Raw genomic sequence first — 25,706 nt, 5'->3', positions numbered from 1 at the left:
ACACATGAAAGAATGCTCAACATCATTAATCATTAGAGAAATGCAAATCAAAACTACAATGAGATATCACCTCACACCAGTCAGAATGGACTTCATCAAAAAATCTACAAACAGGAAATACTGGAGAGGGTGTGGAAAAAAGGGAACCCCCTTGCACTGTTGGTAGGAATGTAAATTGATACAGCCACTATGGAGAACAGTATGGAGGTTCCTTAAAAAACTAAAAATAGAATTATCATATGACCCAGCAATCCCACTACGGGGCATATACCCTGAGAAAACCATAACTCAGAAATAGTCATGTACCACAATGTTCATTGCAGCACTATTTACAATTGCCAGGACATGGAAGCAACCTAAGTGTCCATCAGCAGATGAATGGATAAAGAAGATGTGGTACATATATACAATGGAATATTACTCAGCTGTAAAAAGAAATGAAACTGAGTTATTTGTAGTGAGGTGGATGGACCTAGAGTCTGTCATATAGAGTGAAGTAAGTCAGAAAGAGCAAAAACAAACACTGTATGCTAACACATATATATGGAATCTTAAAAAAAAAATGGTTATGAAGAACCTAGGGACCGGACAGGAATAAAGACGCAGACGTAGAGAATGGACTTGAGGACACGGGGAGGGGGAAGGGTAAGCTGGGACGAAGTGAGAGAGTGGCATGGACATATATACACAACCAAACGTAAAATAGATAGCTAGCGGGAAGCAGCCGCATAGCATAGGGAGATCAGCTCGGTGCTTTTTGACCACCTAGAGGGGTGGGATAGGGAGGGTGGGAGGGCGACTCAAGAGGGAGGGGATATGGGGATATATGTATACATATAGTTGATTCACTTTGCTATACAGCAGCAACGAACACAACAATGTAAAGCAATTATACTCCAATAAAGATGTTAAAAATGATAATAATAAAAAATAAAATTTAAAAATAAATAAACGACTTGCCTTAGCTTCCACTGGAGGATGGCTTATGTGTTCCCTCACCCAAATGCTCTTCCCCCAAATCCCAGTTTTAAGATACTGTATTTCAAAAAGGTTGTTTACTTTTTATCACTCATCAAAACAAAAACAAGTTGATTTAGGATCTGATGACATTTAGTGCTTGTAACCACTCCCTCCGTTCACTTCTGGATGTTTCAGGAGGCATTCCTAGTTTTCCTTCCATTTCTCTGACTGTTCCTTCTCCTCCTCCATTGAAGATTCTTCTTTCACTCCTTAAATGTTGGTATTTCTCAGGGTCTGTCCCGGGTTCTCCTCCTTTTCATATATTCAGGCTCCAGGACAACAAAGAAGACAAGGAGAGTCCAAGGTGACCCCCAGGTTTCCTGACTTGAGCAACTGGACAATCATAGATCATTCTAATCAGAGACTCTTTTATTGTAAGGAACAGAAATCCAAACTAGCTCAAGTCAAAAAGGAGTCCTAGGACTTCCCTGGTGGTGCAGTGGTTAAGAATCCACCTGCCAATGCAGGGGACACGGGTTTGAGCCCTCGTCCGGGAAGATCCCACATTCCACGGAGCAGCTAAGACCACACACCACAACTACTGAGCCTGCGTGCCACAACTACTGAAGCCCGCATGCCACGAAGTCTGCTCGCCTAGAGACCGAGCTCCACAGAAAAAGAAGCCACCACGATTAGAAGACGGCGCACCGTAACGAAGAGTAAACCCCCGCTCGTCACGACTAGAGACAGCCTGCGTGCAGCAACAAAGACCCAACGCAGCCAAAAATAAATAAATAAATAAATTTACTTTAAAAACGGAAAAAGATGTATTAAAGCTACTTGAATGTACTCTTCAAAAAAAAAAAAGAATCCTGTGAGAACACAAAGTGTCTCAGAGAAACACGAAAAACTCCCAAGCCATTGGAAAGGCAAAACCAAAGCCACTTCGAGACAGAGACACTCTCTCCTCCCCGTGGAGTGGCTCCTCAGCTTCCCTGACTACCTCCACCCGCTTCCCATCCTCCAATCAGCCACCTCTGAGTTTCCTCCCTTCCTAAACTTCATCTAGCCCTTTATTGCCACCCCAGACACAAATCAGCCAGTCTTTGCGCTCTAGGGCCTACCGTGAACTGAAATTTGGTATCACTTAGATTCCCCAGAGAGGGCATCTGATCAGCCCATCTCTCCTTTTCTGCATCAGGTCAGCTGGCCAGTGAGCTCCCCTTAGATGAGGTGCACACTCCTGTGCCAATCAGCTATAACTGGGGGGTGGTCAGGGGCCTGCTGTCCACCCAGCAGGGGCTGTGGGTGGAGAAAGATTCTCTAAGAAGGGAGGTATCCCCAGATGTGCCGAATACAGTGGTATTATTAAACAGACTAATTCTACAAATGCTCATTGTGAAAATGCTAAACGCACAGCAAGAGAAGAGGACTGAGGCTTAAAACGCTCCCATTTTGGAGAAAACAGGTTGAAAAGCACCAGCAGAAGAAGCAGAAGTTTCCATCACTTCAGATGTGACAATCTAGGGAGAAGAGAATTTTGAGAAGTGTATTCATTTCTTATTGCTGCTGTAACAAATTACCACAAACTTAGTGGCTTAAAGCAATACAAATTTATTCTCTTAAAGTCCTAGAGGGAAGGAAAATGAAATGGACTTTATGAGGCTAAAATTAAGTATTGGCGGAGCTGTGTTACTTTTGAAGGCTCTAAGGGATAATCCATTCCTTGCCTTTTCTAGCTACTAGAGGCTGCCAGCATTACTTGGCTCGTGGCCCGGCATCACCCTGCTTCCATCATTACAGCTCCTCCCAGAATTAGACTCTCCTGTCTCCTCCCTCTTTTCCTTATAAAGACCCTTGTGATGACATTGGGTCCACCCAGATAATCCAGAATAATCTCCCCATCTCAAGATACTTAACTTGGTCACATCAAAGTCCCTTTTGCCATATAAGGTAACATATTCACAGGTTCCAGGAGTTAGAACATGGATATCCTTGGAGGGTCATTATTCTGTCTCCCACAAGAAGGATATGTTGGTCACACCAGACAAACCCCGCCACTAGCCTGAGGAACAGCCACTGAATCTCACGCAGCCTCATCTAAGTCCTTCAAAAATATCATTTTCACAAAATGGAAGAAATGGAAAGCAAATGTCAAAAGATAAGAGGCATGCGGGTGGTGAAAATGAGGAGGGAGAAATGCTGATCATTCCTAGGAAAAGTCCAGCAAAGGAAGACGAGAACTATAATCTGAGAGGAAACTAAGCGACAGAGTCATTGAGATATGAACGTTGTTGGCGGCGGGGGGTGGGGGGGAGATCCCTCGAGACATGGGGAGGCAGAAATAGACCAAGCCTTGAGGGTCCAGGCTTGAAGGCACCTTTGGGGAAATGCCATGGAGGGGCCCCAAGAGGAAGAGAAGTTCAGCACAATTCAGAGTCTCCAGCTGAGGTTGGATGTGGACTCCACCTCCGTGACTTTCCCGAGCAGCCCCAAGGCCTGGATAAAGAACAAAAGACAAACAGAGGAGACAGTTGGATGGGATGGTTTCATGGAGGCTCTGAGAAGTGAGCGATGCTGTGCTGCTGGAGAGAGAGCAACGGTAGAACAGCTGAGAAGGCAGAGAAGCCAGGGAAGGCTGGGGAGTGGAGAACTGAAATGGGAGGGAGAGTCAGACAGCAGCCTAGGGAAGGGCTCTATCAGTACCTGCGGAGTGACAGCACACACGGAAGAATAAACAGCCAATCCCTAGCCACGGTGCTGCTGGTCAGGGGGTGTGATGTAGGATCTGGGGCCGCAGAGGAGGGGCTGCGATTGGATGGGGGGCGGGGCTGCAGATGAACAGCATCACGTCCCTAACCAGGCCACACCCAAGGCTCACAGAGCTACACAGATGAGGGTGCCCGGCTTTCTTCCAGTATCCATTTGGTCACCACAGTCGAAGGAGCCCCTGGCCACCCAGAAGGAAGGAATCAAGGTTACCTCACCAGCTTCCACCAAGTGGTCTATCATTATTTAGCCCTATATCTTTTTTGCTGGGGTCGGGCTGGGGGGACAGTTTTATACACTCTCTCCACCTGCCATGAAAATGTTTATCCAGGTTTGTCAGATGGACACTGGCAGAAAGCACATTTCTCCTCCCTGGGAAAAGAAAGATGTCACTGAAATTATCTTGGGTTCCATAGGTGACATTAGTACAGCCAGACTGCAAAACATCAAGTGACAATTTTCATGTTAGTTTCTGTTGCGCTAAATGGAAATCCTACCCTTGTGTCGATTATATTGGTGAGAAAATTCCCCCAGCCGCTGGCCCGGCGCGGGGCTGCACCTGGGCCCAGGGGCCACTTATCTGCCGTGCAGGTGAATTCTGCTCAGCTTGGCTCTAGAGGAAAATGCATCTTACATAATGTTCTGCTCCACAGATAAGTCTGTTGTTAATATGCCTCAGACTGCCTTGGCTTCGGCTATTATCACAGATACATGCAACGTACATCGTTTTTATCAGTGTGCATTGTACTTGGGGTTGACTAAAAATAAAAAAGGAAGAGAGACCACAGGATGTCATTTGTTATTTTTTAAAAAAGAAAAAAAAATGTTTGCTACAGATTCCACTCATACCACATATTATTCCCAATGAATAAATTGGAACATCGTGCTCACTTCGGCAGCACATATGCCAAAACTGGAGCGACACAGAGAAGATTAGCATGGCCCCTGTGCAAGCATGACATGCAAATTCATGAAGCATTCCATATCTTTTTAAAAAAAAAAAACTGGAGCATCAAACACGCATTAGTCAAATGTGTGGGTTTTTCAGAATGGACTTCTCCATAGTTCAGTGTGATTGAGTAGTACGCGTAGGGCATCGTGCCTGAGCAACATGCTGCCTGCCACGACTCTGCCCCATCTTTTAAATGTATGGGGTATTTTTTCCCAAAAATGAAAGAAGAGGATTTGGTAATGAATTCTTTTAGCTGAGGGAACGGAGGAAAAGTGGGGGCCTAGTGTGAATCTGGGCCATTTCTGCTTTCATATCCAGGAATGGATCAATCTGGGGAAACTGAGGTAGCTCAATCAGATGTTTGTTCCAACAGAAGCCAGCTTTGCTGCACAGTGAGTCCCAGCTGCACTGTTGGCAGAACTCCTGTCCCTCCTTGGAAGACCCTCCCCTGCGTGGGGCATTCAAACAGTGTGACGCTGTTTGGGGGTGTTTGGGTAGTGATCGGACAGTAATATATTTCCTCGTTTCCTGGACCCAGGAAGGCAGAAACTTGAATGATGACCAGTGATGAAAGCGCCAGCACAGCCAGGCCAGGCCCAGGAGCCCATAGGCTGAAGAAGCCCCAGTGAGTTGATTGCATCCATGTCACTAGGTCTCGTGTTCCCATGTGTGAGACGCCCTGGGGGGACTAAATGACCAATGACGTCCTCCGCATCAACCATGTGCACAATGCCTAATGGACAGATTTCACCCTCACTCTAGTCTGGCCTCTCCACAAGTTTCTGGGCTTCCTGCTCGTCAGGGGGCAGCTGAGGCGCTGGCTGAGGATCCCACCCGAGCTCTGGCTGAACCCCATCCCCAAGAAAAGCCCAGATCCCAGACTAGAGTTGGTACTGAGAGGAAGGGATCCCAAAAATGTGGATCTGAGCACATGGATGGAGACTGGAGAGTCCAGCTCCCACAAGGAACGAGAATCTTCTGACAAGGCTGACCAAGAGCTTCGCGCATCACCTGCCCCAAGAGGGCACGCTGACCGCTCCAATCACAAACAAGGTGCACAAGGGCTGATGGGGGACGTGTGGAAGGGACCCTCTCAATGCTCCATCCAGATCCTCTTGGGTCCCTTCCACCATTTCTGTGCATCTCCCTCCTGGCTTCACTATGCTTTTCCCTAATGGCCACCATTCCACTTCTGGGATTCAGACCCTTCAAACAGAGATCAGTTTATGAGTCCTGGACAGGACTGAATGCTAGGCCAGAGTCTTAGATGTTTTCCAGAGTTGATCCAGACCACCAGAATTCTCTCCAGCCCGTAACTCATGTATTCCCAGCATGCTCTAATCCCCCTCACCTCTTTGCTCATCCCATGTCCCAACTGCCTGCCTGCCAACCACTGGACCATATTTACGGTTGTCTTCTACGTGACTCGGAGCGTAACATGGTTAAATCAGGAACCCCAGTACTCCTCTGTCTTACCCTCAGCTGCAGGAGCCTGGAGGCATGTTTAACAGTCACACAGAAAGTGCCACGGTGCCTGTGCTTTGTCCCAAATCCAAGAGGAAGGCTCTTCTGTCCAATGTGGTTTAAAACGCCCCTCCCACTGTAGATCGTAGCAGCGAAGAATGCTGAGCAGGGCAGAAAACACAACATCCAGGCCCCAGAAACAGGCTGAATGCCCAGGTTTAGGGAGGAAAGAGCAAGAGAGTGTGAGAGCCGCCCAGCACTCACCGCGCCCCCATATCCCCATCCTGGCAGTCTGGCAACCAGTCACTCCTCACAGGCCTGAAGCCAGAGCCCAGAGCTTACTCATTCAATAATAGATAGTAATTGCATATGTGCCTGTCCATAGAAATCAGCGAATAAAGAGTCAGTATTTACTGATTTACTTTTCACATCTGTTGGTACAAAGATGAAGAGCTTTCTGTCAACAGTAAAAGTAACTCAGTCCAAAGTGAGTCCAGAACTTAACAAATTACACCCTCTGCCTCTTAGTCCATTGGGTAAGGATAGCAAGTCACCGTGGGGCCGTTGGGGGTGCCTTCTTAGTTATGCACATTAAGGCCTTACCTGTATTTGGGGAGAGGATGCTAAGGCCCCATGGGGATGTAGGTATATAACTCCCTATTGCTGATGCCCTGGAGGAGTGTAATAGGATTATATGGTGCTGTGAAGCCACGCCCCTGCCTGACATCCCACGATCTGCAGGGCTCAGGAGAAAGGTGGACAGTCTGTAGTAGGATCTGGAATCTTCTGGGAATAAAGCGTCTAAGATCCAGACTTGCGGCTAAGAAAGCTGTCGGGGTGGACAGGTCTATGGGAAATCTGGAACGGGGACCCAGGTCCTAACCAGAGGCCTGAGGCCTGGGGTCAGGGCTTGTGAGGCAAAACTAGAGCTGGCAAGGCACCTGGCTGGGGCCTGTGCTGGGCCCTGGGGGTAACAGCCGAGCAGGTGAGCAAAACCTGAGTAAGTAACTTGGAGGCCAAGGTGAGAGTTCACTCTGCAGAAGACAAACATCCATCCATCTAGGACCAGACTTTGGCAGGGATGCCCTGTGGCAGTGACCACAGTTCGGATCCAGGGGTTAAACCATCTGGGGTTCTGGAACAGCATGGAGGTGAGATATGGAGGCCTTGAGAGGTGGTTCTCATCACCCCTAGTTAGAGTCTGTGGGGACTCCCCAGGGTAGGTAGAAACAGTAAAGCAAGAGGATAGAATTTTTGTTTCGAGCTGGTGATGTGGCTCAAACATAAAAATCTTAAAACAGAACAAAACACATACAACACTCCAGTTAAACAGGTGGGCCGTGGAAGAGGCTTGCACAAGCTGGAGGAAGAGAATAGAGACTCTTTTACTGGCAACCCTGTCTAGGGGTCTACCAGCCCTGCTGCCATTCTCACTGGAGGTCAGCTGGGGAAGAACCTCTACTGAGACCTCATTCCAGAGTGCCAGCTCACTCCTCCTTTTACTCCTGTCACCTTCATAAAGGCCTGGATTGAAGAGCTCCCCTGCATAAATTTAATATTGATTGGGTCGACATTCTAGAGTCCAGAGTAGCAACCACTTGGTAGCCTCTCTGGCCATCTCCCCAAGGCAATGCTCTCTGCCTTCCACCACTGGCCCGGGGAGAGATGCTCACCACATCTGGCCTCCCTCGCACCCCGGGAAAGAGGCCCAGTCTGTTGCAGCTGAGAACAAACCGAGAGAGTAGTGCCTGGCCCTCCACGGCAGTCCCCATTGCACCCCTCTCCCCCCACCCTGTGAAGCGACCATCTCGGCTGCGCCAGGCCTCACAATTCACAAAGGGGTCCACATGCACAGCCCACCGAACAGCATCACTTGGCCTGCATTACCTCTCCATAATAATCTCATACATCAAAGCGGGGAGAGACCTGGCTCTGCCTGTAAGCGACTCCGTCAGACATTGAATATCATTATCAGAAGCCCCTCGCTCCCTCGGCTTCGTATGCAAACTCCTGAGCTCCCTGGAGTCCTTCCTGAAGAAAGTGCCCTGCACGACGGACATTTGTTATTTTGCAGGAGAGGACGCTGAGGCTCCACGGGGACCGAACCAAATTAACTGCAGCCAAGAATTGGTGCCAATCAAGACCTACATTGACACCTAGTGGCATCTCTCGGAACTGCAGCTGGCTCCGGCGGGTTCCTCTGGAAGCCACTCTCAGAAAAGTAAGAAACAAAGCCACTGATCCAAATATTTACAAATATCCGAGAAGAAGACAGAGTGGGAAACAAATTCACTTTTCAGCACCTCTTTGGTGATAGACAAACCCACACTTCATGTTTAAATATCTTAACTTGGCATGAGAGGGAGAAATTGAAACCATTACTCTTTCATCTCATCTCGGGATAAAATTCATTGAGAAAGAGAAAGGGAGGAATAGAGTCAAAAGCCTAAGTGGAATCCAACTTTACATTGCACATCCCTCTGATCTACGAATCCGACCTACATACAGTCACACAAGTGTGCAAAGATAGTCATTGCAGCAGTGTTGGGAATTTTTTTTAAGTGGACATAACCTTAAAAAGGCCAACTATTATATATAATATTATACATTATTGTATATAATATATTATATAAAATATGTTATATTTATATATAATATATATAAAAATATAGATATCTAATAAAAGTCATATATGGTGATATATAGATAGATCACCTGGTGTACGTCATGTCATGACTTTTGTTATTGTTACATAATGCGATTTTACCTTTATTTGGAGTCTCCATTCCTCCTGATGCAGAAAAAGTAGCCATGGTCAATCCTGGCTAAAGTCAGGCATTTTATTTTATTTTTTTAACATCTTTATTGGAGTAGAATTGCTTTACAATGGTGTATTAGTTTCTGCTTTATAACAAAGTAAATCAGTTGTACATACACATATGTTCCCATATCTCCTCCCTCTTGCGTCTCCCTCCCACCCTCCCTATCCCACCCCTCTAGGTGGTCACAAAGCACCGAGCTGACCTCCCTGTGCTATGCGGCTGCTTCCCACTAGCTATCTATTTTACGTTTGGTAGTGTATATACGTCCATGCCACTCTCTCACTTTGTCACAGCTTACCCTTCCCCCTTCCCATATCCTCAAGTCCATGCTCTAGTAGGTCTGTGTCTTTATTGCCGTCTTACCCCTAGGTTCTTCATGATGAAGGCATTTGATATTTAAACTTAGTCAATGCAGAAGTTTTCTTTCCTTACCTTGGCCTATAGATTTAGGGGCTTACTTCATATCACATCTTCAGAGGGGGGGTGTCTGCTCCCCAAAGCTCCAAATGGAGGTTTATCACTGACCCCTCAGCTCCTGAGTCCCCAAACTCTATCCTGGGCGTTCTATAACACCCTCATATGTTATGTCTAACCCCCAGGGGAGGGCACAGGAGACGCCCTTTTGACATCCTGACTGTTTTTTCTTACTTCCTCATCTTCCCTCTCCCTCAGCCACAGCTTGATCTAGCCTGAGTTTGGGAAGAGGGGGAAAAACTGCCAAAACATAACCTTTTCTGCTCAACCTTTTCTACTTCATAGTTGGGTTGAACATTTTAGCCTAAAATCCAAGAACTGGCATATTTCATCTCTGATTCCACTGTGACAGCTTCCTTGAAGAGATGAGTATCTCCCACCTACCTTCCCAAATCGGGAGTGGAGGAGGGCTCCAGAGAAGAGGGAGTGTGGGATGGGAGAACCAGATCTGCTGACACTTCACATATTATCCCATCTCTGAGAGAGAAGGATCTGGAAGGAGGCACAGCAAACAGTCACAGAGCTCACACCTAGGATGAAGGAGAAAGGAAGGAAAGGAGGGGCTTTTTGATTTACGTCCTTCTATGTTGCTCGAACTTTTTACAGTAAGCAGGTATTCCTTTTGGAGATAAATTTAGTTGGCCTAAAGATTAAAAATCAAGAGGCTAGCCAGATCTTAAGTTTGTTCCCTTCCTCTTCTTTCCACCCTTTGAAAGCAGCGCCTGTGACAGCTCTACAATAGGACAGCAATTAGAATATGTCACAGGAGACAGGCGCTGCTGTTTCCTCGCTTGCCCGTCTGGTCCCCATCACTGAACCAGCCAGGCCCCAATCACAGAGCCGAGTGTCAACACTGAGGAAAACCCCTGGAATAAGCTCCTACTGTGTGTGTGGTACTCTGTGTCTGAGCCCTAAACGACGAGTGCCTTGAGCTCCTCATAAACTACATGTGGACCAGAAGTAACAGAAAAGTCTTTTTTTTTTTTTTAATGGAAAAAAAAGCCTGTTAGTCTATGGAGAGAGAAGGGAGTAGTAGAAAGTTGTGGAGACGACAGTCGCACGCCCCCTGTTCTCCCTCCCTGGGCAAAAGAAGGCAGGACACACTTTTGACCCAGATGTTTCCTGTGATGGAAATGTGATCGCACTGATGCCGGCTCTCCTTGCTCTGTTCCCAGTGAGGCACGCCGGTGGTGGTGCTCGGGAGGGATTGTTTGGGTTTTTTAATTACTTTGCCCTCACAATAATCAGTGCACTATTCTGAACTGGAATTTTTTTCAATTACAGAAATTTTTCAGCCATTCCCTCTCCTGTGATCTCACCAGTTTTCTCACTCAGAACGCCTCTCGGATTAGAATTTCTCAGTCTATCTTCCATGACTCTCAACTTCATAGTTTTCATTTCTCCATCTTTTGGTTCTGTATTATATGTAATTTCTTTCTCTCCTTTGATTGACTCGTCTCTCATCAGCTATTCTAGCCTCTTATTTATCCTACTTATTGGAGTCTTTTTATTTCCAAGAGCAATATTTTTCATAACTGCCTGTTCACATTTAATCGTCTCCTGGTCTCCTTGCAAAGATGCTATTCCCTCCTTACCTCTTCAATATGTAACATGATATTAAACTTTAAGGGAATATCCAAATATTGTACCTAACACCCATAGAGAGGACATAAAAAGGATTGAGTTTTTGGACATTTCAAAGGATTTGTGAAGAGGATGTCTTTGGAGAGAGTGTTGGAGTGCTCTGAGTTTCACTGACCCCAGGCTAAGGATGGAATGAGGGGCAGTTTATCTCTTAACCCCAACCTTAGGGTTCCACGCAGAGAGCCTGATGTGTGTTCCCTGCTGTTAGGGAAAAAGGAGCCTGGGTGCCTGGCTCAGTTGGAGGAGGCCAAAAGGCCTATGAATACAGAGCAGGTGGTAGTGTCTGAGGAAACCAGAGGAAAGCTGCAGCTGTGGACTAGTCTGTGTTCTCCAGGGAAGCCCTAAAGGCCTGACTTGTGATCCACTGACAAGGGCTGCCAAAGGCTGCAAGCAGCATCCCTACCTGCCATGACAGTCTAAGCCCCATCGGATCTGCTGGATCCTGTGGCCCGAATGGCAGAGCAGCTTGCACCGCAGCCTGGACCGATGCAGAGCCTTCTCTTGTTCTGGGCCCCACTCAAAACTAGCGTCTTGGGCTTCCCTGGTGGCGCAGTGGTTGAGAGTCCGCCTGCCGTTGCAGGGGACACGGGTTCGTGCCCCGGTCTGGGAGGATCCCACATGCCGTGGAGCGGCTGGGCCCGTGAGCCTGCGCATCCGGAGCCGGTGCTCCGCAACGGGAGAAGCCACAACAGTGAGAGGCCCGCATACTGAAAAAAAAAAGAAAAACACTAGCGTCTTTTGGGACTTCCCTGGTGGTCCAGTGGTTAAGACTCCGAGCTCCCAACGCAGGAGACCCAGGTTCAATCCCTGGTCAGGGAACTAGATCTCACATGCCACAACTAAGAGCCCACAAGCCCCAACTAAAGATCCCGCACGAGGCAACAAAGATCCTGCATGCCGCAACTAAGACCTGGCGCAGCCAAATAAATAAATATTAAAAAAAAAAAAATCTAGTGTCCTTTCAGATCACTCAGTAAATGGGCTGGAGGAACACATCACATGAGGAGTTTGTTGTATCCAAAGTCCAAAGAGGTACAGTGGGTGCTGTGCCACATTTTGGCTGTAGGAGGGTCCAAGCAACAACTTATCCTTTACCTTAGAAGGGCTATCTAAACAGAAGTAAAGGGCTGAGTAAGAAAGAATTCTCTCTCCTTCCCTCTCTCTCTGCCTGCCTTCAAGCTGGGACATCAGTCTTCTCCCCCCTTGAGACTGGGACTCAGACTAGAACTTACACCATTGTCTTTCCTGGGTCTCAAGTTTGCCAGCTGCAGATCTTGGGACTTCTTAGTCTCTATAGCCATGTAAACCAAAAGCTTAGATGGGAGATCTTGACATGCCCCACACCACGGTGCCCCTAGAAGTTTCACTGAGGTAGAAGGTCCCTGAATTTTAGTCAGGTTTACTTCCCATCCTCTAACATGAAAGTGTCTTACCGACAAGTCTAGAGTAGTTGCTACTTCTTGCTCAGTAGATCCAATCAGCATAATGTCATTAATGTAATGGACCAGTGTGGTATCTTGTAGGAGAGAAAGGTGATCAAGATACCTGTGAACTAAATGATGACATAGAGCTACACAGCTGATATACCCCTGAGGCAGAGCAGGGGTCGTGTATTGCTGGCCTTGCCAACGAAAAGAAAACTGTTTCTGGTGGCCTTTACTAACAGGTAATGAGAAAAAAAGCAATAGCTAGGTCAATAGCTACATACCAGGTACCAGGGGATGTGTTGATTTGCTCAAGCAATGAAACCATATCTGGTGTAGCAGCTGCAATTAAAAACACCACCTGGGGCTTCCCTGGTGGCAAAGTGGTTGAGAGTTCGCCTGCCAATGCAGGGGACACGGGTTTGTGCCCCGGTCCGGGAAGATCCCACATGCCACGGAGCGGCTGGGTCCGTGAGCCACGGCCGCTGAGCCTGTGCGTCCGGAGCCTGTGCTCCACGACGGGAGAGGCCACAACAGTGAGAGGCCCACGTACCACAAAATAAATAAATAAATAATAAATTAATTTTTAAAAACCCACCACCTGGCTAAGCTTATAATATTCCATGATGCACTGTCATTCTCCAGGATCCATCCCTCTCCTGCAGAGGTCAAATAGGTGAGGTGAATGGGGGTGGGGTGGGAGTCACCACCCCTGCATCTTTCAAGTCCTTGATGGTGGCACTAATCTCTGCAATCCCCCCAGGAATGTAGTATTGCCTTTGAGTTACTAGTTTCCTAGGTAGAGGCAGCTTTAGTGGCTTCCACCTGGCCTTTCCCACCTCACTCCACAGGTCAGAGAAGCAGTGCAGGAATTCTGCCAGCTAATGAGTATATCTATTCCAATTATGCATTCCAGAACCAGGGAAATAGCCACAGGGTGTGTTCAGGGACCCACTGGGCCCACTCTGACAGGACCTGAATTAAACCCCGTTGATCACCTGACTTCTGTAAGTCACTGCTCTGACTGGTGGACCACAGTGACATGTTGGGTCTCCCAAAATCACTGTCAGTTCAGAATCAGTGTCCAGTAGTCCCCAAAAGGCCTGATTATTTCCTTTTCCCCAATGCAGTTACCCTGATAAAAGGCTATAAGTCCCTTTGGGGAAACCTGGGAGGAAGAATAAATGTTTGGCAATGTGCCAGTGTCCTTCCTAAAGGGCATTAGCACCCCCTTCATTCAAGGGCCTCTGGGTCTATAAACTGGCTCAGGTCTGGGAATTGATTGTGAGGCCACAGTTCTCTGTTTTTTTAAAAAATTTTATTGGCGTATAGCTGATTTACAATGTTGTGTTAGTTTCAGGTGTACAGCATAGTGATTCAGTTATACATATACATATATCCATTCTTTTTCAGATTATTTTCCCATATAGGTTACTACAGAATATTGAGTAGAGTTTCCAGTGCTACACAGTAGGTCCTTGTTGGTTATCTATTTTATATGATTCAGGTTAGACTTTTGCTCCCTTGACCTAGAACTTTTCTGTTCCTACAGATCAAGTAGGAATGTAGTAGGCTTCCCATCAATTTCACTTCTAGGAACACCATGATGAAGTAGCCAACGCCCTAAGCCTGTAGGAGTCAGACTTTCCCAATGGCTGCCTTGACTTTGCTGTCTATTACACTAACCGTGTCTACCTTGCCTTTGGCGGTTGATTGCCACCACTTGGCTCCTGCCACCCCGGATCTAATTACTCCCATTGCATTTAGGCCTTGATGACTGCAGCTGCCACTGTGAGACCTGACCTGTAGAGAAAGGTGATCAGAGCTCTCCAAGGATGTCAGGGCTCCCCTCACAAACTTATTTCTCACAGTGATGGTGAAAGGTCTTCTGCAGAGAAAGACAAATACTGCATGTTTTCACTTGTATGTGAAATCTAAAAACTAAAACAAACAAATGAATATAACAAAACAGAAGCAGACTCACAGATACAGAGAACAAACTAGTGGTTCCCAGTGGGGAGAGGGGTGGGAGGAGGGGCAAGACAGGACAGGGGAAGGAGGTTAAGAGGCACAAACTAGTAGGTATAAAATGAATAACATACAAGGATGCAATGTGCAGCACAGGGAATATAGCTAATATTTTATAACAACTTTAAATGGAGTATAACCTATAAAAAATATTGAATTACCATGTTGTACACCTAAAACTAATATATTATAAATCAACTATAATTCAATTTTTAGAATAAAATAAGATAAAAAGAAAGGTATGTCTTCTGGACCCTCCCAGTGGGGGAGAGAGAAAGAGAGAGATTTATTATAAGGAATTGGCTCACATGATTTGGGGGCTGACAAGTCCCAAGATCTGCAGTTGGCAAACTGGAGACCCAGGGGAGACAATGGTATAGTTGCTGTCTGAGTCTGAAGGCCTGAGAACAAAGAAAGCCAATGGTGTAAATTCCAGTCCAAGCTTGAGTCTGAAGACAGAAGTCTGATGTCCCAGCTTGAAAACAGTTGGGCAGAGAGAGAGAATTCTCTCTTACTCAGCCTTGTTATTCTACTCAGGCCTTCAAGTGACTTGATGAGACCCAGCCACCACGAGCAGGGCACTCTGCTTTACCCAGTCCACCATTTCAAATGTTACTCTCCTCCAGAAACACCCTCACAGACACACCCAGAATCGTGTTCATCCAAATATCTGGGCACCCCATGGCCCAGCCCAGTTGACACATAAAGTTAACCATCACAAGCTGGAAAAACAAAATTCATTACCTACATGGGAGTTACAGTCTGAGCGTTTCAGCAGGAAAGCTTACGAAGAACTCACAAAAGTATTCATAGGAGAAAGAAGCAGCTTTAAACCTCAGTGGGTCCCAGGAAGCCCAAACCCAGCTTTCCACTGTTCCAATCAAGTAAGACCTTTCCTGATCCCCCTTTTCCCTCTTCCCTTCCTGAACTCCAATCTCAGAGGGGTCCACAATGGCTGCAGGTGAAGGAGGAGGATGTAAAAAAAGAGAGATAGAAGCTGACCACACCCTTCGCTGAAGTCAGGAAGCCACCTGCTAAAGACAAAAGAAACTTTACATCTCATGAGAGTTCAAAGTTTTTATTATTATCTGGGAATAGGCAATTTTAATTATGAATGCAAACTCCTAGTGAAAGTGGCTCTAGAGCTTTCTATTACCCAGAAGTATCCAAAATACTCTCAATTGGTAGGGAAAAAAAGCTGCCACCACTACATTTTAAGGAAGGGTGGGAGACATTCCATGAGTTTTCAGATTTTCAAATTATCTATTATTTCCATCTCTTCTGTTATGAATTCTTCTGTCTGTTGAGCCTGTAAAATGAGCCTCAAGATGAATTTCGTAATGTCCTTTGTCATTTTTGTTCCAAAGCTCATTCTGCCTGGGAGTGTTTTCCATGAACAAGTCCTTGCATGGTAAGAACTTTTGCAGCTGACTTAGCCCATTCTTCCTGGTTTGCACACCCAGGGTGGACTCTTAAATTATGGACTTTCAGGTGCTGGCTCTCAGGCAACAAAATTCCTGGCGCTGCACCCCTGGTGCAGGACCAGCCCAGTTCCCATCTTTAGCAAAGATGCCCCTTTTCCTTCCTGCACCATGGGCAAGCAGCACGTTTCTGGAGTGTTTTCAGCCCCCATTTGCTGGATAGGCAAGACAACCAGCCCCAGCCCCAGCTTCATGCAGCAAGCACGGGTCCACTCTCCTGCCAAGCACAGGGTACACTCATCTCCATTCCCACATGAGCTTTGAAGCTCAATCTATGTATACCCATTTCCTTCTACCCTTGGGCTACATTTCACCAGCCTACTCTGTAGGTTTATTCTTCATTATTGGTCCACAAAGATTGATTTTTTGATTCATTCATTGGCTCGTGTGTGTGTGTGTGTGTGTGTGTGTGTGTGCATGCACATTTCATCAATCACTCCTCTGTGGCTGGAGGAGGTTACAGAGAGGGCTTGATGTGTGCTCACTCCACCATCTTGATCAATGTCTTCCAGGCATGTCTCAGACACTACTGAGCTAGACAAGCAAGAAGCATGTCCAGACCTGGTCATCTCAGTCTTCACAGAGTGGACAGGCCCATTTCCAAAGTGGCAACACTCTCCCTTGGTGATGGGAGGAGTTTGCTTATTAGTAGCTAAAGCAGAAATCCTTTCCTCTCCTGTCCTATCCTACCCAGAAGAGTGGTCATGAGAGCTGACACAGGGCAGGCTGGTTGAATATCCTGGAGAGGCACAATTCCAGAGGTTCAGTGATACCAAGTTTCAGTTCACAGTAGGCACTGGAGCGCAAAGACTGGCTGATTTGTGTCTGGGGTGGCAATAAAGGGCTTGATGAAGTTTAGGAAGGGAGGAAACTCAGAGGTGGCTGATTGGAGGATGGGAAGGGGGTGGAGGTAGTCCACCCCCTTGGCTCAGACCCAAGCTTCTTATCAGTTCTTCAGCCTGAGGCTTGTCTTTGCCAATGCCAAATTAAATTTCTCCTTCAGAGTTTAAAACTTTGTTAGAAAAGAAAAGAAAGATAAAAGGAAGGAAGGAAGGGGGAGGGAGGGAGGAACGAAGGGAGGGAGGGAGGGAGGGAGGAAGCCCTTCAGCGAGGTTAATGTAGGCGGGATGGCATCAGAGGGCCCTAGTTCTGGGGTGTGATCTCCTAACCCCAAATAATATCTGTAGGCTGACACCAAGGCAGTTTGATAGAAGACTTCCTGGCATCTCCAGGAAATGTGGAGATGTGTGGCCACCTCGTAGATGAGTCATTTTAAAGCACAGGAGCAAACGTAGAAGTTACTGAGGTTTACACAGCCACTTATTTTTCCAACAGCCAGGTTTTTTAAAGTCGTTTTTTTTTTAATTTCCCCAGTGGGGTGCAGTAGAGGGACCAGGGACATGTACCTCCTCCCACAGGAGAGTTTGTGCTTTTGCATTGGGGGCTTTTTTGCAGGTACCTGAGAAGGCTCGTCAAATTTTCCTCCAAGGTCCTTAATGGGGTTTTACAACCTCTCCTGGGCTGGCAGCCCGCTCCAGTGAAGGAGGCAGAAGGGGCTGTGTCTTCCCTTTGTGAACCTCCTGCTCCCACCTGTGTGGGTTTTCCAGGCTTTTTTGTTAGATGCTTGAGGACCTGAGAATCCCTTGAGCCAGAAAGAGAAAACTGTAATTTGGGGTCAACTCTTGTGTGCCACTTCCAAACGTCACAGTCTGGGCGCCAAAATGGTTTAACATGACTCTCCCGTCGTGGGAACAAGAAAGTCAGTCAAATCCAGGGATAGGCTAGAAATAGAACACATGGGGAAAAATACCAAAAACTCCTTTTTTAAGACGTAGGGAAGGGCAGCACAGAGGAAAGACCGACAGACAGGGGAGGAGGGAGACCCACGTGGGCACAGAGTGGAGCCCTTAATCATGTGCTGGGGACAGACAGAACACGAGCGAGGAGATGGTGGCCTTTGCTAAACTCTAAATCTACTGACGACAGTGGAGGTTTGCTAGGGACCAAGCCCGTGGAAGTTTGCTGTTGAGTTCTCATTCTAGGAAACTTGCCTGAGTTTTCCTTTTCTCTATCCCGGAAGCCCAGGGCGCTTCGAGGCGAGTGGGAACAAAAGAAGGAATTTCCCGTACTCAACACTAGGTGGCGCCAGACAGCTGTGGACGTAATGAGGTTCCCCCCTCCAGGTGGGCTCAAAAGCTGGCGGAAGTTCCCTGAAGGGACCGAGTCAGGCCAGATTACAAGGAAACTGAGAATCCTAAGCACCCACAGGAAGTTAGCCAAAGCATAAAATGGGCACACAGAAAAATAAGTAGAAAAAAAAATCTAAGAGTTGGGGAAATGTAGCACAGAGGCTAGACAGAGTCTACAGTCTGTAAAAGGAACTTAAAAGAACTTTGCCGCGGAAGCCTTGGCAGGAAAGATGTGCAAGTGCAAAAAGATTGGAAGGGGAGGCTTCGCAGGCGTTCATGGTGGGGAGGGTCATGGCCTGGACCAGGTAATGCTGGTGGTGACCACCTTCTGACTGCTGTACCTACATTTACTAGTCTACATTTACTAGTATGATTCTTTGATACAGCGAGTCAATAAGCCCAACAGGATTCAATAAAAAGAATCAGTAGAAATACATTCTATTCATCTTCTCTGAGCATTTGCTTTTTGTGTGTACAGTTATGGACCCATCACTTTTCAAATTTATTGTGTCCATTGATGTAAGCCAGAACTCTCCCTTTGATGCTCACATTGTCCCAACTTTGGCTTGGGCAAATTTACCCCTTTTAGATTGATTCTTGCATAATTTTGAATGACCCAACTACTGAAAGCTTTGCTTCTGGCCTAACAAAGTGTAGGTGTCCTGGGATTGCCTTGCACCCTTCCACCCCAGACCAGGCATGGAATCAGACATTGTTCCAAGATACCATGGCTCCTTTGGGGAGAAAAATAGCATTAGAAACCAAAATCTGGGGTACATTGCAACTGGGCCATTTCAGTGGCAAAAAGCCATAAAGGAAATATATTTTTCATTTAATGTTTTATAAAGACATGACTTCATATTGCTATATTCAGTTCAGTTCCAGCAGTACCCTGCTCCTCCTCAAATGTTTGAGTCTACCATTGGTCTTCCCTTCCACTAATCTTGAAATCTAGGTTCCCGTCAAAATAAACACAATTATTGGGCTTCCCTGGTGGCGCAGTGGTTGAGAGTCCGCCTGCCGATGCAGGGGACGCGGGTTTGTGTCCCGATCCGGGAGGATCCCACGTGCCGCGGAGCGGCTGGGCCGGTGCACCATGGCCCCTGAGCCTGCGTGTCCGGAGCGTGTGCTCCACAACGGGAGAGGCCACAGCAGTGAGAGGCCCGTGTACTGCAAATAAATAAATAAATAAAAATAAACACAATTATTTACTTGCTCTGACAACTTAAGGGAACAGCTTAAAAAAAAATACACTGTCAATACAAACAGTATAAATACTGAATATAGTTTTTGTTTTAGACCGCACACTCCTGAGGCTTTGTCGCCAAACCATTTTGTTCTAGAGTCATGCTTAATCTCCCACACTGTGTGACTTATTTGACAGTTGTGGTTCTGCTGTTTCCATTTATTTTCATTCAGAGGAGGCTGCAACCTGCCCTTACCCCACCCCTCCATTTTCTGCTCCGCCTTGTCATTTTCCCATAGGACTTACAAACTCCCAATATACTAGATAATTCACTTAATAATGATCATTGCTAGTATTATTTTATTATTATTTCTCCTTTCCCCCCACATTCGAATGTAAGCGTCATGGAGCAGGGGTTTTATTCCTTGGACTCTGGCAGCATCTGAAGGCAGGACTAAGAAAGTTGGGCTTGATTCTGGGGTCATGGGTGTCAACTCAGTTGAGCAGCATGAAGGACTGTGAGAGATGGTCAGTCTCCCTGCCATCCTGTTGTAGTTATTAATCACACCCATTTTCATTCATTAAAGTGTCCCAGCTTAGAGGGCCGGGTGATTGGAGGGGAGGAGGGGAGGCTGGGGAGTTAGAACACAAGTACTCCGGGCCAGAGGGAATGGCCAGCTACAGGGGAGGCAGCCCCCCTACTTTCAGGAACTAGCTCAATGTCTGGTGCATGGCTGGGCTTCGATAAGTGATTCTGGGGACATGGGACGACACTAGAATAACTGAGAGAAATTCCTGTATACCTGTAAATGCCTGCAAGGTGGATGGGCAGTGAGACTACCTGTGAGAGGGACGCAAGCAGAGGGAAAGTCAGGGGTCATTTCTGGGTTCTGGGCCTAGACAGGTGATGGGGGAGAGGGAGGAGGGGGTTGGTGACTGGTGAACTAGTATCGTCTTTATTTCTGCAAACTAAAAATATGTTTCCAGGTTAGGCCAAAGGTAAAACGAACACATACTCTTCGTACAAGAGTCAGACAACACAGAGGCATACAAAATGGTACAGATGAAATGATCTTCAGTGATCTCATCTTAAAGAGAGCCCATCCTCTGGCTCCTCGAAACCCCACCAGATGGAGAGAGGGCTGTGGGCCTCTATCCTGTAGGGGAAACACCTGGTTCAAGCAGTTAGACTGTCTCCACCTCTGGGCTGGCTGGAAGGGGCCCAGGAAGTGGGGGTGGAGACAAACCAGTTCAGAGGCTCCAGAACTGGAAGGGCTGGGGTCTAAAAGGGAGGCACAGGCCTTGCCCAGCAATCGTTTCAGCCTTCAAGAAACCTCCCCCTCCATCCCTTCTCTGACCCTGACTCTTCCTCACCTGGTGGGGGAGAGGGTCGGGAAGAGGCTTCAGTCACGTGCCCCAGATGAACATGCTAGGAGAGTTAAGGACACCCAAGGAGCTGTCTTAAGGAAAAGAGGTCCCCAAGGGATTTCCTGTATCACGAGGCCTCCAGGAAGACGCAAGAGCATCCTGGCCGGATGAGGCTTTGGCCAGCTGCTTCAGTCACGTTTCCCATGCAGCCAGACGCTGCCCCTCGCTGGTTCCCTGCCCCATCCCCTACCTGGGGCTACTCCCACATCTCCTGACCAAAGGTGGTCTTCAGGTGACCTGCACTCAAGGTTGATGATATAACTGGAACCCTAAAGACAACTTTTTTGGAAGAAACCACAATGATTACCCAATGTGACACCTTTTTATTTTTCATTCAGTACTATAACAACAGTACAGGAAAAAGGAACACAGCAAACATCGCACTTATGATCAACATCCTTCTGCGGTCTCATCTCATCATGCACATGCATTTTAGCTGCTGTCCTCAGTGTGCACACACTACCTACCCTGTACAGCATTTCACGTGTCTGCAGCATCTGTGCACGGCTCATTTTCAGTGGGCTGTGTCCTCCCTCCGGGTCATGGTTTGGAGAGCTGGCTGAGCCATTCAGTCACCTCTGAGCAGGCATTTGGCTTGAAGTGAAATCAACCCCATTGCACCCACCCTTCCTTTCCTCTTCAAGGTTCCTCTAGCAAAGCAGGATCTCCAAGCCAGCAGGTGTATAGAGCTGGGGATTATTCCTGTTACACGTGTATCTACTGCTCTTCAGAAAAGCAGAACCAATCCCAATGCACAGTGTTGTCAATTTCCCTACAGCTCTGCAAGTGGTGGAGAGATGATATGGATATATATACATATGGTTTAATGGTTGGGTACTTAATCCCCTCATTGTATAGTTGAGAAAACTGAGAGACGAAGCACCTTCCACAGGGTCATCCCCCTAGAGGACAGCAGAGAGATCCAGTGCTGGAGGTCGCATCCCCTGACCCCCTCTCAGTGCTCCATCGGCCACACCACTCTACCTCTGACAGTTGCTTCTAACACAGACACAGCAGGCTCTTCTTCTCTTGTCCTTTGTCCTTGGAGGAAAGCCGAAGCACGGCCCTTCCCCTCACCGTCCTGTGTCCTGCAGACCAGGTTTCTAGACTTCATCTGCTAGATCCAGGCCCTGAGGAGCTCCTCAGAAGACAGCCCGGCCACCACACAGGCTTCTACCTCTTCCCTTCTGCAGCTGATTAGCTTCTGGGGTGAACTGGTTATTTTCTGAAAAACAATTTTCATTCATATTCATTAGGTGAATAGTCATAGTAATAGTAATCGTGGAGAATATCACCAAAAACCTCAACTATCTGATTCATTAACTTTCCAGCAGCAGAAAAGCCCAAAGACAATTCTAACCCCTAGAGCAAGGGCTTCCCACCTTCACTGAGATCGTCTCCCAGGTCACCGACCAGCAGATGTCTTGGGGTCCTGCCTCCTCGGCACTCCTCCCTAGGGGACCCTGCCCCACAGAAGCCCAGAATGTAGTTCTGGTCCAAAACATCTAACCTTCTTCCGCCAGAGAGCTCTGAAAAGAGTGACCTGGTCTGAGGTGCTCCACGTACAGCACTAGCAGGGTGTCTGGTCCAGGGATGGTGCTCCATGAACAGGAGTCCCTTCCTACTCATACTTCACATTCCTGCTATCTTCTCCCAGAAACCCCAATACATCATCATAACTGGTTGTAAAAATGCAGGTATCAACCTTTCAGGGCGACTTTCCCCAGTGTCGCCCCTAGACCATTCGCCTCCAACAAACTCACTTGGGTCTTGCACAGCTTCTCCCACAGCCCTTCCCATCATCACTTTTCTTTTTTCTTTTTCTTTTTTCTTTTTTTTTGGCTACACCATAGGGCATGTGGTATCTTGGTTCCCCGACCAGGGATCAAACCCGTGTCCTCTGCAGTGGAAGCACAGAGTCTTAACCACTGGACCGCCAGGGAAGTCCCTCCCTGTCATCACTTTAAAGAGTGGCATGTGGGCACAGACAGGTGGGCACAATGGTTTCCTCCACCCCCATCCCCAGAGACATTAGCTTCATCTAGTCGGTTGCCCTTGATCTTGTTCGTAAAGAGGTGGCTATAGGGCTCACTCCTGGTGTCCACAGGCAAATAATGGGAAAGCAAGGCTCACTGAATGGGATGTCAGTGTGGAGCCCACCACCAATTCCCTGATGCTGGTCTGGTCAGATTCCCAGGACACTGGCTACCTACATCTGCAGTGCTTATACCTGATTGCTTTTTAAACTCTAGCGGAGTGCCTTGCGATGGAAATGTAATGTGAGCTACATAAGCCATTAAAAATTCTCCAGTAGCACATTTTATAAAGTAAAAAGAAATAGGTAAAGTTAATTTTAAAAATATATTTTATTTTAAAAATAAATATTATTTCAACATCTAATCCACATAAAAATATTAATAAACTATTTTATACTCTTCTTGTACCGTCTTCAAAATCTGTCATGTATTTCATAGTTACAGCACATCTCAATTTGGACTAGTCACATTTCAAGTGCTTAATCATCACATATGGCTAGCAGCTACCATACTGGATGGCGTCGTTCTAGAACATTAAAGTGAAACAGCGTAATCTCAGAATTTCAGAAGGTACAAAACTGTTGTCCCATAGTTTAGAACAAACTTCCAAGCAAGGTTCAGCTGATATATTTTTTTTTAATTTGAATTTGTTCTTAACATTTGAAAATCAGGAGATTTATTATAAAGTCTGGATTTCTGGATTCTCATTTCAAATTTAGGAAGCACTGGCTCACATCCCCTCTTGGCAGCAAACTGCATGAACTGGTTTCTTCTTAGCTGGGCCATGTTTGCCATGGTCCTCCTATCTATCTCTCCCTATTAAATCACATGTATTGCACTGTACACTCTTTTTTTTTTTTTTTTAATCTGTCTGGGCCCCAGAGGCATCTGGGCTCACAAACTCCACTTTCTATGAAGCACACAAAGTCAGACTTGGGATGGCCCATTGGAGCACATCTCAATTTAGAGATGACTAACTTGAGGCCATCTTGATGTTTGCCACCCACATTACAGTGGAATGTGACAGCAAGAAGAGAAAGAATAAAGTGAGTCACAGAAAGGAAACAAAGAACCTTTAGCACCAAAGCCTCCATCCCCATGAAGCAATTATGGATAAAAGACAAGGAAAATACATTATATTTTAAAATAGGGAACACACACCAAGCAGTCTTAGTATAATTTTCCTTGCATATATATTTTTGCCATAGACTGTTACTTGGTGATAAAAACTTGAATGGAAAGACATTCTTAATGGTATATTTCAGAGTGCAACCATCACCAACTGTAAAATTATAGATGAAGACATGAAATGTTTAATCCAAACAGACAAATTAAACATTTACAAACTCAATAGGACTTTTTGAAGCCTTGTCGAGGATTTCCACTTGGTAATTTTCCATGGTTTAATTGGAAAGATGCATGGTCTTTGCAAGGTTGGCTGGAAGTTGCTTTTTAATAGTTTGGAGGATTATCTATGACCAGTGCAAATGCTGAAGCGCAGCTAGGCTGTGCTAAAGTAAAGGCTGAGAGGGGGGAGATGGTGGTGGTGATGTGCAGCTCCAGAACTTATTTGGGATTTGATGGACACTAGCTATCTATTTCTCACAAAACACTGTGGGAAATACATACACTCAGAGAAACTGTCCATGTTAAAATCTGGAGAGAAACAGAATACAAATTAAAAGCCTTATGGAAAAGAATGCATGTAGGAACAGACACTAGAACAAAGTAGGAAGGATGGTAAGGGGAACAGAGAAGCAAAAGGTGGTCAAGGGTCATGGCATTTACCTTCCACGAACAAAAGTGGTCATTCTCTCATAGAATCTCCTTGTCTCGGGACTTCCCTGGTGGTCCAGTGGGTAAGACTCTGTACTCCCAATGCAGGGGGCCCAGGTTTGATCCCTGATCAGGGAACTAGATCCTGCATGCATGCCGCACCTAAGAGTCCCATGCCGCAACTAAGAAGCCCACATGCTGCAACGAAGATCCTGCATGCCACAACTAAGACCTAGTGCAGCCTAAATAAATGAATAAAAAAAAAAAGAATGTCCTTGTCTCTGGTCTCATCTCAGTTGCTTGGTTTTCTCCAAAAGCTATTTTTAGGGTATGGCTCATAATGCATTAGGATTCCTAGGAGCTCTTGCCATTGGAGGGCTTTCCTTGTGCACCTGAAATTCTCCAGGGAACGGACCCTTTACATTGTTCTTTCCCTGGCCCTTTACTCTGTGGCTCCCTAACAACACACTGGGTCCTGGGAGGGAACTCTGCTAGGTCATTGAATGTAGGACCAGAAGAGGGAAATTGAAGGAGGGTATTAGGAATGCAAGAGCTCGTGAGTAGAGGGTAAGCATGGGAACAGAGTTGGGAGGAAAGCCGTAAAGGGTAACTACTCAGTGGAGTCCAGCCAAGGAGGCTGAGCTTTTTACGTGTGTGGAAAAGAAGAGCTAGTGACCTGCTGAGCCAGGAATGCTCCCCTCCCATCATCATCGTTTTGGGTTCATTCAGGGGTTCTTCCTTTACTGCAGGGCTCCGCTTCTACTAACGGCAGAGGAGCACCAATCAGACCGATCTTCCTGCAGATAGCAACTTCAAAAACGGATCAAAATATGAAACCAACTTCCTTAAGTCACAGGAGAGCAACCAAAAGTTGACACTTGGAAGAAGGGAATGTCTCTGGGTGAGTTTCCCATTTTTTACAGTTCCCTGAGGAGCTGAGGGTCTCTCTTGGTGCCATGAACAGAAGAACCAGAAAACAGATATGGGTGCAAACAGAAAAGTTAGGAAGTGAGAGGACTAGAATTAAGTGTTAATGGATTAAACATTGCAATTAAATGGCAGAGATTGTTGGA

General features: G+C 46.6%; 1 protein-coding gene and 1 non-coding gene across 5 annotated transcripts in view; one reads left to right on the top strand and one right to left on the bottom strand.

Annotated features, from left to right (window-relative positions):
• The first annotated feature begins 4,612 nt into the window (after window positions 1-4,612).
• Window positions 4,613-4,719, top strand: LOC113612142 (U6 spliceosomal RNA). The gene has a single exon (XR_003429737.1). It is a non-coding gene; the product is annotated as a U6 spliceosomal RNA (small nuclear RNA).
• Window positions 4,720-21,127: 16,408 nt separating this feature from the next.
• IL20RB (interleukin 20 receptor subunit beta) overlaps window positions 21,128-25,706 on the bottom strand; it is a 31,016-nt gene continuing 26,437 nt past the window's right edge. For all 4 annotated transcript variants that reach the window (XM_027091659.1, XM_027091658.1, XM_027091657.1 and 1 more), the window contains one exon: window positions 21,128-22,046. In XM_027091659.1, coding sequence (XP_026947460.1) covers window positions 21,939-22,046 — 108 coding nt within the window. In that variant the 3' untranslated portion in view covers window positions 21,128-21,938. The remainder of the gene's footprint in view (window positions 22,047-25,706) is intronic.

This window comes from Aethalodelphis obliquidens, unplaced genomic scaffold, assembly GCF_003676395.1.
Source record: "Aethalodelphis obliquidens isolate GAN/ISIS:26980383/991018 unplaced genomic scaffold, ASM367639v1 scaffold72, whole genome shotgun sequence".
NCBI classification, from domain to species: domain Eukaryota; kingdom Metazoa; phylum Chordata; class Mammalia; order Artiodactyla; family Delphinidae; genus Aethalodelphis; species Aethalodelphis obliquidens.
Note: the sequence above shows the minus strand (reverse complement) of the source record. Positions and strands in the feature narration are given on the sequence as shown.